This window comes from Staurois parvus, unplaced genomic scaffold, assembly GCF_062004578.1.
Source record: "Staurois parvus isolate SC_StPar_1 unplaced genomic scaffold, SC_StPar_1.0 ptg001593l, whole genome shotgun sequence".
Taxonomy (NCBI): domain Eukaryota; kingdom Metazoa; phylum Chordata; class Amphibia; order Anura; family Ranidae; genus Staurois; species Staurois parvus.
Genome location: NW_028319389.1, coordinates 72501 through 92500, shown reverse-complemented (window position 1 = coordinate 92500; position 20000 = coordinate 72501). Strand labels below are relative to the sequence as shown.

The window sequence follows — 20000 nt, the reverse complement described above, 5'->3', positions numbered from 1 at the left end:
TGTGGACACAGTACAGGAGATGACCAGAGACTGTGAACACAGTACAGGAGATGGTCAGAGACTGCGGACACGGTACAGGAGATGGTCAGAGACTGCAGACATAGTACAGGAGATGGTCAGAGACTGCGGACATAGTACAGGAGATGGTCAGAGACTGCAGACATGATACAGGAGATGGTCAGAGACTGCAGACATACTACAGGAGATGTTCAGAGACTGCAGACATAGTACAGAAGATGGTCAGAGACTGCAGACATTGTACAGGAGATGGTCAGAGACTGCAGACATACTACAGGAGATGGTCAGAGACTACAGACATACTACAGGAGATGGTCAGAGACTGCAGACATTGTACAGGAGATGGTCAGAGACTGCAGACATACTACAAGAGATGGTCAGAGACTACAGACATACTACAGGAGATGGTCAGAGACTGCAGACATACTACAGGAGATGTTCAGAGACTGCAGACATGGTACAGGAGATGGTCAGAGACTGCAGACATGCTAGAGGAGATGGTCAGAGACTGGGGACATGCTTCCGGAAACAGTCATCATCTAGAGACACATTACATTAGACCAGGGGCAGACTGACCATTTGGAAACTCGGGCACTGCCCAAGGGCCCAGGGTCAGTAGGGGGCCCCATGAGATGCCCCTGGTACCTTTTTCATAGGCTTTTTTGAGTTTGGGCAAGGACACAGGGGCCCCATGATCCCCTATTGCCCGGGGGCCCCATGAGTTGTCAGTCTGCCCCTGCATTAGACTACTAGAGAGATCTCTGCTCTCACAGGTTGGGCATCAGGGGTCTATGACCTCGGACTTACCTTCCTCCTCCCATGTAAGTGACAGCACTGCAGAGATGGAGACTACAGCGACAAAGACTATCACCCGGCTAAGACATGATGCCAAGCTGATCATCTAGGAAGACAAAAAAAGAAAGAAATTTGTGACTTCAGGATATCGAGAATGGCTAAATATTTACTATAAAATAATAATAATATAATACAATAATAATAATAAAGATCTTGGATGTGTTCACAAATGTGTGACACAGATCAGCCCCTGCTGAAGTCTCGTACCTTCTGGCTTGCTAAGGTACAATACAGCACTCTGATATGAGGTCAGTGACAGGGCCACTTGAAGATGAAGTAGAGAAGGGGTGGTGAGCAGCTCTTCGACCTCTAGCTACACAAGTATAAATAGTGAACATGGGGGGGGGGGGGGAGTGTATATAAACACTCACTAACTACCTATAAGAAGACTTCTATAGGTGCCTGGTTGGTGGCAGGAAGGGTCATCAATTAGTACCCAACCTAACAGCATGGACACGTTATAACCAAAAGTCTGGAGACCAGCATGCCTTGAACTTGTTGAACATTCCCTTCCAAAACCAAATGATGGCGTACAGGTGTCTCCAACCTTGTGCCAATATTTTTTTCTGTTCCACCGTCCCTGTGTACAAAGCCAGCTCTATAAACACTTGGTTTGACCATTTGACTTTGGAGGAACTCACATTGGCCTTCACAAAGCCTTGACCTCAACCCTACTAAATACCTTTGCCCCATATACTGTAGATATTGTTGAACCAGTTTGGTGTGGAGGAACTCAAGTGGTCTGCACAGAGCCCTGACCTCATCTCCGTTGGATATATTTTTGTTCCTCAAGAACATAGTTGAACCAGTTTGGTGTGGAGGAACTCAAGTGGTCTGCACAGAGCCCTGACCTCATCTCCGTTGGATATATTTTTGTTCCTCAAGAACATAGTTGAACCAGTTTGGTGTGGAGGAACTCAAGTGGTCTGCACAGAGCCCTGACCTCATCTCCGTTGGATATATTTTTGTTCCTCAAGAACATAGTTGAACCAGTTTGGTGTGGAGGAACTCTAGTGGTCTGCGCAGAGCCTTAACCTCATCTCCATTGGATATAGTTTTGTTCCTCAAGAACATAGTTGAACCAGTTTGGTGTGGAGGAATTCAAGTGGTTTGCACAGAGTCCTGACCTCATCTCCGTTGGATATATTTTTGTTCCTCAAGAACATAGTTGAACCAGTTTGGTGTGGAGGAACTCAAGTGGCCTGCACAGAGCACTGACCTCAACCCTACTGAACACCTTTGCTCTGAAAGACACGGTTTGCCCAGTCTGGCATGGTGGAACTTGAGTGGCCTTCACAGAGCCCAGTCCTCACCTTACCAAACACCTTTGCTTCATAAAGACATGATAAGGCCGGTTTGGTGTGGAAGAATTTCAGTGGCCTGCACAGAGCCCTAACCTCAGTCCTTCTGAATACCTGTGCTCCATAAGGTCATCATTGGACCAGTTTGGTGTGGAGGAAAATGAGTGGCCTGCACAGAGTCCTAACCTCAACCCTATTGGACACCAATGCTTTATAAGAACAAGGTTGAACAAGTTTAGTGTGGAGGTACTAAAGTGAACTGCGCAGAGCCCTGACCTCAACCTTAGTGAACACCTTTTCTCCATAAAAACATGATTTGACTGGCTTTAGCATGGAGAAACTTGAGTGTCCGGCACAGATCCCTGACCTCACCTCTGTTGAACACATTTGGGATGAATTGGAATGGCAACTGAGAAGCAGGTCTTCTCATCCAGCATCAGTTCATGCCATTGGTCCAGGTGCTAATGAGCCCAGTGAACAGCCAAATAGCCAGATGCCATTGGGCCAGGTGCCAATGTGCCCAGTGCACGGCCAATGTGCCAGATGCTTGGCCAGTAGGCCAGATGACATTGGGCAGGTGCCAACGGGCAGGGTGCATGGCCAATAGTCCAGATGCCACTGTGCAGGTGCCAATGGGCAGGTTGCATGGCCAATTGTCTGTAAAACATTGAGTAGGTGCTAATGGGCCAGGTGCACAGCCTATAGGACATATGCCATTGGGCAGGTGACAATAGGCAGGGTGCATGGCCAATAGTCCAGATGCCATTGGATAGGTGCCAATGGGCAGGGAGCATGGCCAATAGTCCAGATGCCATTGGGCAGGTGCCAATGGGCAGGGTGCATGGCAAATAGTCCAGATGCCATTGGATAGGTGCCAATGGGCAGGTTGTATGGCCAGATGTCCATAAAACATTGAGTAGGTGCTAATGGGACAGGTACATGGCCAATAGGCCATATGCCATTGGATAGGTGACAATAGGCAGGGTGCATGGCTAGTAGTCCAGATGCCAATGGGCAGGGTGCATGACCAATACTCCAGATGCCATTGGGCAGGTGCCAATAAAACATAGTCCAGATGCCATTGGGCCAGGTGCACAGCCAATAGGCCATGTGCCATTGGGCAGATGACAATAGGCAGGGTGCATGGCCAGTAGTCCAGATGCCATTGGGCAGGGTGCATGGCCAATAGTCCAGATGCCATTGGGTAGGTGCCAATGGGCAGGGTGCATGGCCAATAGTCCAGATGCCATTGGGCAGGGTGCATGGCCAATAGTCCAGATGCCATTGGGCAGGGTGCATAGCCAATAGTCCAGATGCCATTGGGTAGGTGCCAATGGGCAGGGTGCATGGCCAATAGTCCAGATGCCATTGGGCAGGGTGCATGGCCAATAGTCCAGATGCCATTGGGTAGGTGCCAATGGGCAGGGTGCATGGCTGATAGTCCAGATGCCATTGGGCAGGGTGCATGGCCAATAGTCCAGATGCCATTGGGTAGGTGTCAATAAAACATTGAGTAGATGCTAATGGGCCAGGTGCATAGCCAATAGGCCATATGCCATTGGGCAGGTGCCAACGGGCCAGGCGCATGACCAGTAAACCAGATGCCATTGGGCCAGGTACCAATCAGTTAGGTGGACAGCCAATAGGCGGAGGTGGGAGGCAGAGACTGTATCGCCATGTCCAAATTGGTTCTGGCCCGGAGCTCATAGAGAAGTATTTATTAAACAAATCGCAGAGCTAAACGCTGTGTGAAGCTGCATGTATGTCCGCTCTGCATGGGGGCAATCAAATGTAATTAGGCTATTTTTTCTGCATCCAAAACGCGTAGAAAGTCGGTGATATGGGTGTCAATGTCATAGATCACATCAGCACTTGCATTCCAGTGCGTTTCGGTTGTAGAAAGAAAAAAGTAGAACAGGCGGCATTTTTTCTGCACAGAACTGTACTGGAACGCAATAAAACGCATCAAAAATGCACCAAAAACGCACTGAAATGCACATGTTCCTATTTAGATTGAAAAAAATAGAGGGGGGGATAAAAATGAACTGTGTTAAAACGCATAAAAAACGCACCAGAACGCACCAAAAACGCACCGGAATGCACATGTCCCAATTTTAATTGAGGAAAAACAGAGGAGGAAAAAATGAACTGGAATGCATCAAAAACGCACCTGAAAAAACGCATCCGTACTGTGTTTCTATAGTGTGAAGCGCCCTCAGGAATGGTTTGAAGATCAGTCCTGCACTGTCGGCTGTCTAGAAGCAGAAATGAAGCGGGGGCATTCTCCCCCCCCCCCCCCCCCCCCGCCGTCACAACAAAGTCCCAGCCAGCATGGAGCTCCCCGCCGCCAGCGCTCCGTAGTGCACGCCGTGTCCTCGCACATCGCTTCCTGGAAGTCGCTCAGCATTACAGGAAAGAATTTTCCACAACAGACATGTGAAGCCGAGCGATATATCCCGGCACTCTGACCCCAGCCGCTGCTGCAACCCTCCAATGGCTCTAAATGTCCATCAACACTGAGCAGAATATAAACACAGTGCACCGTCCAGTATGGGAGAACTGAGATTTGTCATAGGGCCCAGCCAGGGGCCACAACTGTCAGAGGGCCCAGCCAGGGGCCACAACGGTCAGAGAGCCACAACGGTCAGAGGGCCCCTTTTAAAGCACTAAAACTTTAATTTACATATATTACTCAATAGCAGCCTTTTGTGCGCAAATACCTTTGCAAAGCCAGATATTACATTGTAAAAGTAGCAGTGACATCACCACTGTGCTGTACATAGCCTGAGCTGTGGGAGGGGCCCAGCAGGCTCCACCCACTACAGAGAACTACAGGAGGGGGCAGAGACAAGACAAGTCACCCTGCACAAGGAGAGAGAACAGAGCTGTGGGAGGGGCCCAACAAGCTCCACCTACTAGAGACTGCCTGCTGAAAACTACAGGAGGGGGCGGAGACAAGACCAGTCACCCTGCACAGAGAGCAAAGCTGTGGGAGGGGCCCAACAGGCCCCACCCACTACAGGATGCCTGCTGAAAACTACAGGAGGGGGCGGAGACGAGACCAGTCACCCTGCACAAGGAGAAAGAGCAAAGCTGTGGGAGGGGCCCAACAGGCCCCACCCACTAGATGATGCCAGCAGAAAACTACAGGAGGGGGTGGAGACCAGACCAGTCACCCTGCACAAGGAGAGAGAGCAGCAGTGAGCGGTCTTTATTACAGGAAGTCTCACCCTGGACTCACACACAGCCTGCCTTAGTCTGCAGTCCAGTCACTTTGCCTAGGCTCAGATGATGTCATCAGTCTGCTGCAGGCAGGAGGGAGCATTTCCTCAGTCTCCCCTCCCCCAGTGATCAGACTGTACCTTTGCAGCAAGATGAGAGGCTGTAGCAGGGGCTGATCTGTGTCGAACATTTGTGAACAAGAACTGCACAGGTACCCTGATTTACATGATTGCGTGCCGGCATCTCGGTCTAGGAAGTAGATTGTGACCCAGGATGATGCCTGAACAAGGATGGTGCCGTCCCTGTGGAGAGAAGGCAGTGTCAGGGGACCTCATGCGATCTCTATGAGAGGTAAACAGTAGCTTGAAGGGTTACTTAGGGTGTCACTCTACAATATATCCAGTGACCAGGGGCGGACTGACAATTCATGGGGCCCCCGGGCAATAGGGGATCATGGGGCCCCTGTGTCCTTGCCCACACTTAAACCGTACACAAAAAAAGCCTATGAAAGGTACCAGAGGCATCTCATGGGGCCCCCTACTGCCCCCGGGCCCTTGGGCAGTGCCCGAGTTTCTAAATGGTCAGTCCGCCCCTGCCAGTGACAGGTCCACTTTAAGGGCCCTCACTTCCCCTGTAATTCCAGCTATGGGGGGGGGGGGAAAGGACAGCGCGGCCCCCCTCCTGTCGCCTCCCCTCCCCCCGCCCCGCCTCCCCTCATCCATAGGAACCGTCTTTTGTGAAAATATGAGACAGCCAATATAAATCAGTGAATGTCACATCAGATTATCAGTCACTCGGGAGGTCGCACGCACACGTATGCAGAGATCGCGGTATGTAATCCCCGTGTAACGCACGCTGGCGTGGTGCCGAGTTGGTTTTATTTACTGACATTGGAGGAAGTCAGAGATTTACAGAGTAATGATGGGACAGATGTTTGTCCCGCGCTCCTTCCACGCTCAGCGAGAATTTCCTGAAAATCAGACGCAGGTTTAGAAATGGACGCCCCGCCGCGTACGGTCACCATAAATGCCGGCCCAGCTGTTATACAGGGCAGTTACTGGCCTCTGCGAGGGCCCGAGGTCCCACATCTGGGTCCAGCTCTCCAGATCACCCACAGTGTTTACATTTCTCACATTCTGACACTCCACTGACCCCCATCAAAAATCACAGGAATCCTGCAACCCGAAATCTGCTCAGCCAATCACTGCCCGGTATACAGCCACTGAAAGTGAAACAATGTATCAACCACGTATGTATGTAACACTGTAGCCAGAAAGTGTAATATTAGATCTCTTGTATTTCCAACGACGCAGGTCTCTGCACCAGAGGAGCTTACACTCTAATGTCCCCTCCCCCACAGTCACATCAGTCTCTGCACCAGAGGAGCTTACACTCTAATGTCCCCTCCCCCACAGTCACATCAGTCTCTGTACCAGAGGAGCTTACACTCTAATATCCCCTCCCCCCAGTCACATCAGTCTCTGCACCTGAGGAGCTTACACTCTAATGTCCCCTCCCCCACAGTCACATCAGTCTCTGTACAGAGGAGCTTACACTCTAATGTCCCCTCCCCCACAGTCACATCAGTCTCTGTACCAAAGGAGCTTACACTCTAATGTCCCCTCCCCCACAGTCACATCAGTCTCTGTATAGAGGAGCTTACACTCTAATGTCCCCTCCCCCACAGTCACATCAGTCTCTGTACAGAGGAGCTTACACTCTAATGTCCCCTCCCCCACAGTCACATCAGTCTCTGTACCAAAGGAGCTTACACTCTAATGTCCCCTCCCCCACAGTCACATCAGTCTCTGTACAGAGCAGCTTACACTCTAATGTCCCCTCCCCCACAGTCACATCAGTCTCTGTACCAAAGGAGCTTACACTCTAATGTCCCCTCCCCCACAGTCACATCAGTCTCTGTACAGAGGAGCTTACACTCTAATGTCCCCTCCCCCACAGTCACATCAGTCTCTGTACCAAAGGAGCTTACACTCTAATGTCCCCTCCCCCACAGTCACATCAGTCTCTGTACCAAAGGAGCTTACACTCTAATGTCCCCTCCCCCACAGTCACATCAGTCTCTGTACAGAGGAGCTTACACTCTAATGTCCCCTCCCCCCACAGTCACATCAGTCTCTGTACCAGAGGAGCTTACACTCTAATGTCCCCTCCCCCACAGTCACATCAGTCTCTGCACCAGAGGAGCTTACACTCTAATGTCCCCTCCCCCACAGTCACATCAGTCTCTGCACCAGAGGAGCTTACACTCTAATGTCCCCTCCCCCCACAGTCACATCAGTCTCTGTACCAGAGGAGCTTACACTCTAATGTCCCCTCCCCCACAGTCACATCAGTCTCTGCACCAGAGGAGCTTGCGCTCTAATGTCCCTTCCCCCCACAGTCACATCAGTCTCTGTACAGAGGAGCTTACACTCTAATGTCCCCTCCCCCACAGTCACACAGTATTATTGCTGAGCTCCCCAATGCGTTCTTCTTTCCTCAGATTGTACCAAACTGTTGATTTGCCCACTCCTAATGTTGCTGCGATCTCACTGATGGATTTGTTTCATTTTGAAGCCTTACAATGGCCTGTTTCACTTGCATGGACAGCTCCTTTGAGCGCATGATGGAGGTTCACAGCAAGAGATTCCAAAAGCAAATCCCGCACTTAGAATCAACTCCAGACCTTTTACCTGCTTAATTGAGGAAGAAATAATGGAGTAGCCCACACCTGGCCATGAAACAGCTTGTGATTCAATTGTCCAATTTCGTTTGATTCCTTGAAAAAGGGGGGTGGCTACTCTTAAGAGCTGTAATTCCTAAACCCTTCCTCCAATCTGGATGTACATACCCTCAAATGACACCTGAGAGTGCGCACTGTCCGCCCAGATCTATTATAGAACTGGAGCTGGAATAGGTTTTGGTAAATACCTAAGAAAACCTAAAATTGTGCTGCCTGTGTCCAAATATATACAGAATGGACCTGACTGTAATAATAAATGGCTTTATATTGTCACTAGTCTTAAATAAAAGACAATTTTGGGGGCCATAATCAGTCATATCTTCAATATCAATGCCAGAGTTTTAGGATTTCTGCCAGGGGATGCAAACTTTTGAGCACAACTGTGTATATAATATATACCCCCCACACACATATATATATATATAGTAAATTAGTTATATGTGTGTATATATTATATATACACAGTTGTGTTCAAAATACTAGCAGTCAGACATCACTAACCGGATCAATCACTGTTTTTGGTGGAAATGATATTTCTACATGGCAAATAATTTCCTAGCAGGTGTAGTAGAGTCATAGAAATCCAACAGACCCAACAGTCATGACATGCATGCTGCTGATTCTGTGTCATTGAATCACTCATTGAAAGGGGCGTGTTCAAAATAATAGCCGTGTGGAGTTCTATTAGTGAGGTCATTCATTCTTTGAAAAACAGGCGGCAATTATTGCCCTTATTTAAGGAAGGAAGGCAGCAAATGTTGGACATGCTGGTTACAGTGCATTTCTCTCTGAAATTCTGAGGAAAATGGGTCGTTCCAGACATTGTTCAGAAGAACAGCGTACCTTGATTAAAAAGTTGATTGGAGAGGGGAAAACATATAAAGAAGTGCAGAAAATGATCGGCTGCTCAGCTAAAATGATCGCAAATGCTTTAAAATGGCAACCAAAACCTGAAAGATGTGGAAGAAAGCGAAAAACTACCATTGGAATGGATAGAAGAATAGCCAAAATGGGGCGGACTCAGCCAACAATCAGCTCCAGGAAGATGAAAGAAGGTGTGACGTTCCCTGTGAGGACTGTTACAATTAGAAGACGCCGATGTGAAGCCAAGCTATCTGCAAGAAGTCCCCGCAAAGTCCCACTGTTGGGAAAAAGACGTGTGCTGAAGAGGTTACAATCTGCCAAAGAGCACATTGACTGGCCTAAAGAGAAATGGCGCAACATTTTGTGGACTGATGGAAGTAAGATTGTTCTTTTTGGGTCTAGTGGGCAGAGACAGTTTGTCAGACGACCCCCAAACACTGAATTCAAGCCACAGTACACTGTGAAGACCGTGAAGCATGGTGGTGCAAGCATCATGATATGGGGATGTTTCTCATACTACGGTGTTGGGCCTATTTATCGCATACCAGGGATCATGGATCAGTTTGAATACATCAGAATACTTGAAGAGGTCATGCTGCCTTATGCTGAAGAGGAAATGCCCTTGAAATGGGTGTTCCAACAAGACAACGACCCCAAACACACCAGTAAACGTGCAACATCTTGGTTCCAGACCAACAAGATGGACGTTATGGAGTGGCCAGCCCAATCCCCGGATCTTCATCCAATAGAAAACTTGTGGGGTGACATCAAAAATGCCGTTTCTGAGGCAAAACCAAGAAATGGAGAAGAACTGTGGAATGTGGTCCAATCATCCTGGGCTGGAATACCTGATCACAGGGGCCAGAAGTTGGGTGACTCCATGCAACACAGATGTACAGCAGTTCTCAGAAACAGTGCGACTACAACCAAATATTCATTAACCGACTCCCGCCCGCCCTATAGTACAATGACGGGCACAAGGTGGTTCTCTCGTTCTCATATGACGTCCTTCCATTCTCACCGCGCATGCGCGACTCAGGGAGCGCGCAGTGCGGCGATCGCCGGTGCGCTGTGTATCTCGGACACAGCGGATCATGGAAAGAGCCGAAGATGTTGGCTCGGTCATGTGATCAGCTGTGTCCAATCACAGCTGATCACATATAAACACGAAAATACCGGTTATCGGCATTTCTCTCCTCTCGAGCCGTCACGCTGACAGAGGAGAGGAGAGCCAGTAATCGGCTTTCCGCGGAGGGGACATCTACACTGATCATCACTGCCACAACAATGCCACATATCAGTGCCCATCTGAGCTGCCTTTCAATGTCACCCGTCAGTGCCACCTATCAATGCCAATCAGTGCCACCTATCAGTGCTGCCAATCGGTGCCACCTATCAGTGCCAGTCAGTGTCGCCTATCAGTGCCGCCTATCAGTGCCAATCAGTGCCACCTATCAGTGCCAGTCAGTGCTGCCTATCAGTGCCACCTATCAGTGTCATGTATCAGTGCTGCCTTTCAGTGCCCATCAGTGATGCCTGTCAATGCCCATCAGTGCAACCTACCAGTGCCTCCTCATCAGTGCCCATCAGTGCAGCCTATCAGCGCCCATCACTGCAGCCTCATTAGCACACATCAGTGAAGGAGAAAAATCACTTATTTACAAAATTGTATAACAAAAACTAAGAAAAAATGTTTTTTTTCCAAATTTGAAAAAAATGATAAAAATGTCATATGGGTACAGTGTTGCATGACCGCGCAATTGTCATTCAAAGTGTGAGTGCGCCGAGAGCTGGAAATTGGCCTGGACTGGAAGGGGGTATAAGTGCCCTGTAGGCAAGGGGTTAATACATGCAAAAAAAAATATCTATTGATCTTGCAAGAGACGTATTGCTGTCCTGGGTCTTGTACACAGTTCCTGCGTTATCTTGAGGACAATAACCCTGTAGGCGAGGGGTTAAGTGATTCAAAGGAAAGCAAAATCTTCAAACATTTCTCAGTTTATATAGTGAATGTTTGAGTTTGTAGAGAAGAATACAAACACTGCGATTTTTTTGAACCGTCTAATATTCACTTTTCTTCCATTTTTTTTAGAGGAACAACACAAATTTTGATGTATTTTTCTTCATGTTGTGATTTGGAATAGAATGTGTCGTGTTCCCAATGCATTTGTGTGGATGGAAATAAAAGCTATTAGAAGGATTTTCAGCTTTATTCACTTTTTTCAACACACTGCTATTATTTTCAACACAACTGTATATATATATATACAGTCATGGCCGAAATTGTTGGCACCCTTGATATTTCTCCAGGAAATCATGTATTTCTCACGAAACGTATTGCATTAACACATGTTTTGCTATACACATGTTTATTCCCTTTGTGTGTATTGGGACAAAACAAAAAAAGGGAGGAAAGAAAGCAAATTCGACATAATGTCACACAAACCTCCAAAAATGGGCTGGACAAAAGTATTGGCACCCTTTCACAACTGCGGATAAATAAGAATGTTACAAGCATGTGATGCTCCTGTAAACTCACCTGGGGCAAGTAACAGGTGTGGGCAATATAGAAATCACACCTGAAAGCAGATAAAAAGGAGAGACGTTCACTTAACCTTTGCATTGTGTGTCTGTCTGTGCCACACTAAGCATGGACAACAGAAAGAGGAGACGAGAACTGTCTGAGGACCTGAGAACCAAAATTGTGGCAAAATATCAACAATCTCAAGGTTACAAGTCCATCTCCAGAGAACTAGATTTGCCTTTGTCCACAGTGCGCAACATTATCAAGAAGTTTGCAACCCATGGCACTGTAGCTAATCTCCCTGGTCGTGGACGGATGAGGAAAATTGATGAAAGATTGCAACGCAGAATAGTCCGGATGGTGGATAAGCAGCCCCAAACATGTTCCAAAGACATTCAAGCTGTCCTGCAGGCTCAGGGAGCATCAGTGTCAGCGCGAACTATCCGTCGACATTTAAATGAAATGAAACGCTATGGCAGGAGACCCAGGAGGACCCCACTGCTGACACAGAGACATAAAAAAGCAAGACTACAGTTTGCCAAAATGTACTTGAGTAAGCCAAAAGCCTTCTGGGAAAACGTCTTGTGGACAGATGAGACCAAGATAGAGCTTTTCGGTAAAGCACATCATTCTACTGTTTACCGAAAACGGAATGAGGCCTACAAAGAACAAAACACAGTACCTACGGTAAAATATGGTGGAGGTTCAATGATGTTTTGGGGTTGTTTTGCTGCCTCTGGCACTGGGTGCCTTGACTGTGTGCAAGGCATCATGAAATCTGAGGATTACCAAAGGATTTTGGGTCGCACTGTAGGGCCCAGTGTCAGAAAGCTGGGTTTGCGTCCAAGATCCTGGGTCTTCCAGCAGGACAATGACCCCAAACATACGTCAAAAAGCACTCAGAAATGGATGGCAAAGAAGCGCTGGAGAGTTCTGAAGTGGCCAGCAATGAGCCCAGATCTAAATCCCATTGAACACCTGTGGAGAGATCTTAAAATTGCTGTTGGGAAAAGGTGTCCTTCCAATAAGAGAGACCTGGAGCTGTTTGCAAAGGAAGAGTGGTCCAAAATTCCGGGTGAGAGGTGTCAGAAGCTTATTGATGGTTATAGGAAGCGACTGATTTCAGTTATGTTTTCCAAAGGGTGTGCAACCAAATATTAAGTTAAGGGTGCCAATACTTTTGTCCAGCCCATTTTTGGGGTTTTGTGTGACATTATGTCATATTTGCTTTTCTGCCTCTGTTTTATATTTGTTCCAATACATACAAAGGGAATAAACATGTGTATAGCAAAACATGTGTTAATGCAATACCTTTTTTGTGTGAAATACTTGATTTTCAGGAAAAATATCAAGGGTGCCAACAATTTCGGCCATGACTGTATATATATTATACACACACACATATATATATATATATATATATATATATAGTAAATTAGTTATAGACGTAGTCACGATGACCACCGTTTAACACTATTCACATTCTCTGATATATGAGCAGCCACTAGGGGCAGCGTTTACAAATTCGAAAATGCAAGAATAACAATATGGAACAGCAAGCGATGCGAAGGTTACATTTCGTTAATAATCCAGAACGCGTCCTCGGTGCGCTAATGTTTCCTTTTTAAAAGGAGATGTGATTTGCTTCAGTTCCTTCCACCCACAGCTGTCCCTGATTCCATGTCAGTCAAATAAATACAATTAGAAATTAAAGAAAAAAATGATGTAACGAGCAATTATCAAATTACAACATGGGGTTCGGTGACATATAATAGAAGTCTGTATGATAAAGCCGAGGACAACAAAATCCCGGGAATTTATTTTCTTGTGGCGGGTTCAGGTTGCTCGGGGAAAAAAAAACAAATGTTTATCGTTGTGTGATCAGCGGACGGCGAGGAGGAGAACCGACAATTCTGTGTAAGTAACGCAAAGATACAACGTGTCCCCGTGTAACCAGATCACCTGTAACTGGGAGCGAGGGGGAGCTGTCCGCGGTATGACCGCACACCGCCGCTCCCACCCCACCGCTCCCACCCCGCCGCTCCCACCCCACCGCTCTCACACCGCCGCTCCCACCCCGCCGCTCCCACCCCACCGCTCTCACACCGCCGCTCCCACCCCACCGCTCTCACACCGCTGCTCCCACCCCACCGCTCTCACACCGCCGCTCCCACCCCACCGCTCTCACACCGCTGCTCCCACCCCACCGCTCTCACACCGCTGCTCCCACCCCGCCGCTCTCACACCGCCGCTCCCACCCCGCCGCTCCCACCCCACCGCTCTCACACCGCCGCTCCCACCCCACCGCTCTCACACCGCTGCTCCCACCCCACCGCTCCCACCCCACCGCTCTCACACCGCTGCTCCCACCCCGCCGCTCTCACACCGCCGCTCCCACCCCGCCGCTCTCACACCGCCGCTCCCAACCCGCCGCTCCCACCCCGCCGCTTCCACCCCACCGCTCCCACCCCGCCGCTCCCACCCCACCGCTCCCACCCCGCCGCTCCCACCCCACCGCTCTCACACCGCCGCTCCCACCCCACCACTCTGTACAGAGGAGCTTACGCTCTAATGTCCCCTCCCCCACAGTCACATCAGTCTCTGTACAGAGGAGCTTACGCTCTAATGTCCCGTCCCCCACAGTCCCATCAGTCTCTGTACAGAGGAGCTTACGCTCTAATGTCCCCTCCCCCACAGTCACATCAGTCTCTGTACAGAGGAGCTTACGCTCTAATGTCCCCTCCCCCACAGTCCCATCAGTCTCTGTACAGAGGAGCTTACGCTCTAATGTCCCCTCCCCCACAGTCACATCAGTCTCTGTACAGAGGAGCTTACGCTCTAATGTCCCCTCCCCCACAGTCACATCAGTCTCTGTACAGAGGAGCTTACGCTCTAATGTCCCCTCCCCCACAGTCACATCAGTCTCTGTACCAGAGGAGCTGACGCTCTAAGGTCCCCTCCCCCCACAGTCCCATCAGTCTCTGTACCAGAGGAGCTGACGCTCTAATGTCCCCTCCCCCACAGTCACATCAGTCTCTGTATAGAGGAGCTTACACTCTAATGTCCCATCAGATACAGGAGTGTAAGCTCCTCTGTACAGACTGATGTGACTGTGGGGGAGGGGACATTAGAGTGTAAGCTCCTCTGTACAGAGACTGATGTGACTGTGAGGGAGGGGACATTAGAGTGTAAGGGGGCGGGAACATCACCTGATCATTGTGATTGGCTGCCGATGATAACTTCGTTCAGTAACAATAAGGAGAGTAAAAAAGATATTGTTGTCGCTTTATAAATGTTACAGATTTTGTGTCTAATTCAACCAATATGGTATGGCTGCCCCTCCCCCCATCCCCCCCCCATCCCCTCCCCCGTCATATACAATATACAAAGCATTTAGATGTTTATAGAAGGAGGAGTCTGTGTGGGCGGGGACAGTAAAGAGTACATTCATTGCGCAGCAGTCAGCGCTCCGCAGCATCGCAGCACACCGAGCCCCCAATTCTCTGACGTCCCAAAAAAAACTAAACAGAAAAAAAAAAGTCCTCCCGGAAACCTTCATTTTTTACGTCGATATCAGCGACTTATAAAACTTTTCTGATCGCTTTTACACCAAAATATGTCCCCCTTCAGTCTGCGGCGAGACGCTATTTCCAGCAATGAGGCGCCGAGAGCATAACCCCCCCCCCCAGAATGTTCTCTTTTATTGATTTCCCCCCCCCCGAATGTTCTCTTTTATTTACTTCCCCCCCCCCCCCGGAATGTTCTCTTTTACTGATTTTGCCCCCCCCCCCCCTTTCACAGGCAATTTATGGGGAATAAATGACAATTTTTGGTTACAAATTAAAGTTTGATATTTTTACTACTAGACGTGTGCGGAATGAAGGAAATCGTTTTGTTTCGGATCGATTGGTTAAGTTGCTCATTTCATTTAGTTGCATTCGTAGCGGAATTCGATTCGTTTTGTTTATTCATTTTCCATGGGAACGGATCGAATTATTCTAATTCAAATTGGAATCAAAAATACGGAATCGATCCGAATTCATTGTGAAGAATAGTTGGTTCTATCCTATTCAAAAAAAAGATTTTATATTAAGTAGATTCTATTCTATTTTATTTTCTGTTCTCTTCTTTTCAAATTCAAATTTCGGAAAACGTTTATATTCATTCTATTCTAGTCTATACTGCACTATACTGGTCTATACTGCACTATGCTGGTCTATACGTACTATGCTGGTCTATACTGCACTATACTGGTCTATACTGCACTATGCTGGTCTATACTGCACTATACTGGTCTATACTGCACTATACTGGTCTATACTGCACTATGCTGGTCTATACTGCACTATACTGGTCTATACTGCACTATACTGGTCTATACTGCACTATGCTGGTCTATACGTACTATACTGGTCTATACTGCACTATGCTGGTCTATACTGCACTATACTGGTCTATACGTACTATACTGGTCTATACTGCACTATGCTGGTCTATACGTACTATACTGGTCTATACTGCACTATACTGGTCTATACTGCACTATACTGGTCTATACGTACTATACTGGTCTATACTGCACTATACTGGTCTATACGTACTATACTGGTCTATACTGCACTATGCTGGTCTATACTGCACTATACTGGTCTATACGTACTATACTGGTCTATACTGCACTATGCTGGTCTATACGTACTATACTGGTCTATACTGCACTATGCTGGTCTATACTGAACTATACTGGTCTATACGTACTATACTGGTCTATACCGCACTATACTGGTCTATACGTACTATACTGGTCTATACTGCACTATACTGCACTATGCTGGTCTATACTGCACTATCCTGGTCTATACGTACTATGCTGGTCTATACTGCACTATGCTGGTCTATACGTACTATACTGGTCTATACTGCACTATACTGGTCTATACTGCACTATGCTGGTCTATACTGCACTATACTGGTCTATACTGCAGTATACTGGTCTATACGTACTATACTGGTCTATATTGCACTATACTGGTCTATACGTACTATACTGGTCTATACTGCACTATGCTGGTCTATACGTACTATACTGGTCTATACGTACTATACTGGTCTATACTGCACTATGCTGGTCTATACATACTATACTGGTCTATACTGCACTATACTGGTCTATACGTACTATACTGGTCTATACTGCACTATGCTGGTCTATACAAACTATACTGGTCTATACGTACTATACTGGTCTATACGTACTATACTGGTCTATACTGCACTATGCTGGTCTATACGTACTATACTGGTCTATACTGCACTAAACTGGTCTATACGTACTATACTGGTCTATACTGCACTATGCTGGTCTATACGTACTATACTGGTCTATACTGCACTATGCTGGTCTATACGTACTATACTGGTCTATACTGCACTATACTGGTCTATACGTACTATACTGGTCTATACTGCACTATACTGGTCTATACGTACTATACTGGTCTATACATACTATACTGGTCTATACTGCACTATAATGGTCTATACATACTATACTGGTCTATACTGCACTATACTGGTCTATACTGGTCTATACATACTATACTGGTCTACACTGCACTATACGTACTATACTGCACTATACTGGTCTATACGTACTATACTGGTCTATACTGCACTATATGTACTATACTGGTCTATACTGCACTATACTGGTCTATACGTACTATACTGGTCTATACGTACTATACTGGTCTATACGTACTATACTGGTCTATACTGTACTATATGTACTATACTGGTCTATACTGCACTATACTGGTCTATACTCCACTATACTGGTCTATACTGCACTATATGTACTATACTGGTCTATACTGCACTATACTGGTCTATACGTACTATACTGGTCTATACGTACTATACTGGTCTATACGTACTATACTGGTCTATACTGTACTATATGTACTATACTGGTCTATACTGCACTATACTGGTCTATACTCCACTATACTGGTCTATACTGCACTATATGTACTATACTGGTCTATACTGCACTATACTGGTCTATACGTACTATACTGAGCTATACAGTTCTATACTGTACTATACTGGCCTATACCCTAATATACTGGCCTATACTGCACTATATGTACTATACTGGTCTATACAGTTCTATACTGTACTATACTGTACGTTACCTGTCTATACAGTTCTAAACAGTTGTATACTGGGCTATACTGTACTATTCAGTACTATACTGGTCTATACAGTTCTACATCCTATTACACAGTGCTATACTGTACTATATTGGGCTTTACTGTGCTACAGCGGGTCATATTCTACCATACTTTGCTAGGCTTTAGTGTGCTATAATAAGCTACTGTATACTGTACTATACTGGTCTATACAGTTCTATACCTTAATATACAGTACTGTGCTAAAAGAGCTATACTGTGCTGTACTGTACTATACTGGTCTATACTGTGCTTTACTGTACTATACTGGTCTATACTGTGCTTTACGGTACTATACTGGTCTATACTGTGCAACATGGTCGTATACTGGACTATATTGTACTATACTGGTCTATACTGTGCTATAATATACTATACTGTACAATATGGTGCTATACTGAACTGTATTGTACTATACTGGTCTATACTGTGCTGTAGTGTGCTATACTGTACTATACTGTGCTATACTGGTCTATACTGTCCTGTAGTGTGCTATACTGTACTATACTGGTCTATACTGTGCTGTAGTGTGCTATACTGTACTATACTGTGCTGTAGTGTGCTATACTGTACTATACTGTGCTATACTGTACTATACTGGTCTATACTGTGCTGTAGTGTGCTATGCTGTACAATATGGTGCTATAAGGGACTATACTGTACTATACTGGTCTATACTGTGCTATAATATACTATACAATATGGTGGTATACCAGACTATACTGGTCTATACTGTGCTGCAGTTTGCTATACTGTACTATACTGGTCTATACTGTGCTGTAATATACTATACTGTACAATATGGTGCCATAGCGGACTATACTGTGCTATACTGGTCTATATCAGTATATAGTATGCTATTCTGTACAATACTAAGCTATACTGTACTACACTGCACTGCTCACAGTTCTATACACCCAGAAGTTCTCATAAGGGCAATTTTTTTTTCTGTAACAGCAAAAAAATACTCTGCTAGCTGCTGCCCCCTAACCCTCCCCTCCCTCAATTTTAATTTTTTTTTTAAATTTAATGTTTTCATTCTCTGCTGGGGTTAAATCCAGTTAAATCCATATACCGGTGACTCACCAGATAATTGGGCCTCACAAACAAAAGAGCTCTATATGCGCCTAGCGGTGTGTCATCATATAGAATATAAATGGCAGACTTCCTTCCAAGAACCCCTCCATTCGAACAGAAAATCACAAGGAAGAAACCATTCCTTCTTTAAAATTTGGGGGGGGGGGGCTGTACAGAATATACTTTCCCGTCATCGTAGGCAGGAAACCGGCGCATTGCTGCGCCGTAACTAGCGTTCACCGCACCTTCGTCGTGGTTTCAGTAAAAGCTAGGAATTTTATTATCAAAATTAAATCCAAATGTGTCGCACTCCACTAATAAAATAATGTGAAATATGCAAAAAAAAAGGTATAGACATAAATTAAATAAATCAAAAATATTTTTATTTATTTTTAAATATTTTTTAAATGAATTGGACTCACTCATGTCATTTAAAAATATTTAAAATTATATTTATTGATTTATTTAATTTATTTAAAAAAAAATTGATATCATAGATATCATCTTTTAAAGGTTAAACAATAAATAGGGATGTAGTTATTAAAATTTATTTTTAATTTTTTTTTTAAATGAGTCGGACTCGCTCATGTCATTTAAAAATAAATTAATTCAATAAATATAATTTTAAATATTTTTAAATGACATGAGCGAGTCCGACTCATTTAAAAAAATATTTAAAAATAAACAAAAATATTTAAAATTATATTTATTGATTTATTTTAATTTATGTATATACTTTTTTTTTTTTTTTGCATATTTCACATTATTTTATTAGTGGAGCACAACACGTTTGGATTTAATTTTGATTATAGCGACACATGAGTATGTGATTGGTGTAGGTGACCCACTCACTTATTTATTTTATTTATTTATTTAATCAATAAGTATACACAAAAGCACATAAATTTTGCAAATAATATATATTGGGTTTTTTTTTACTTTAATTATATTTAATTAAAGTTAAATACACCATATTTAATACACCATAGTAGCTCACAAGTATCACATTTTTATAGGAATTTTATTATCCTCCAAAAAAAAAATACTACGATGAAAGGCAGGTCTAAAAATGAGAGACTTGGGGGGCTGTTTATAGAACATTCCTATTTTATCACCAGGTCGAATTTTATTTTTTATACAGAAATAGCGTAAATCAAGACAAT

At 45.5% G+C, this 20000-nt stretch overlaps 1 protein-coding gene across 1 annotated transcript in view; it reads right to left on the bottom strand.

Moving 5' to 3' along the window:
- IL11RA (interleukin 11 receptor subunit alpha) overlaps positions 1-20000 on the bottom strand; it is a 111570-nt gene that overhangs the window by 82572 nt on the left and 8998 nt on the right. Inside the window, exon 2 of the mRNA XM_089662968.1 lies at positions 826-919. Within this exon, the coding sequence (XP_089519094.1) occupies positions 826-919 (94 nt within the window). The remainder of the gene's footprint in view (positions 1-825; positions 920-20000) is intronic.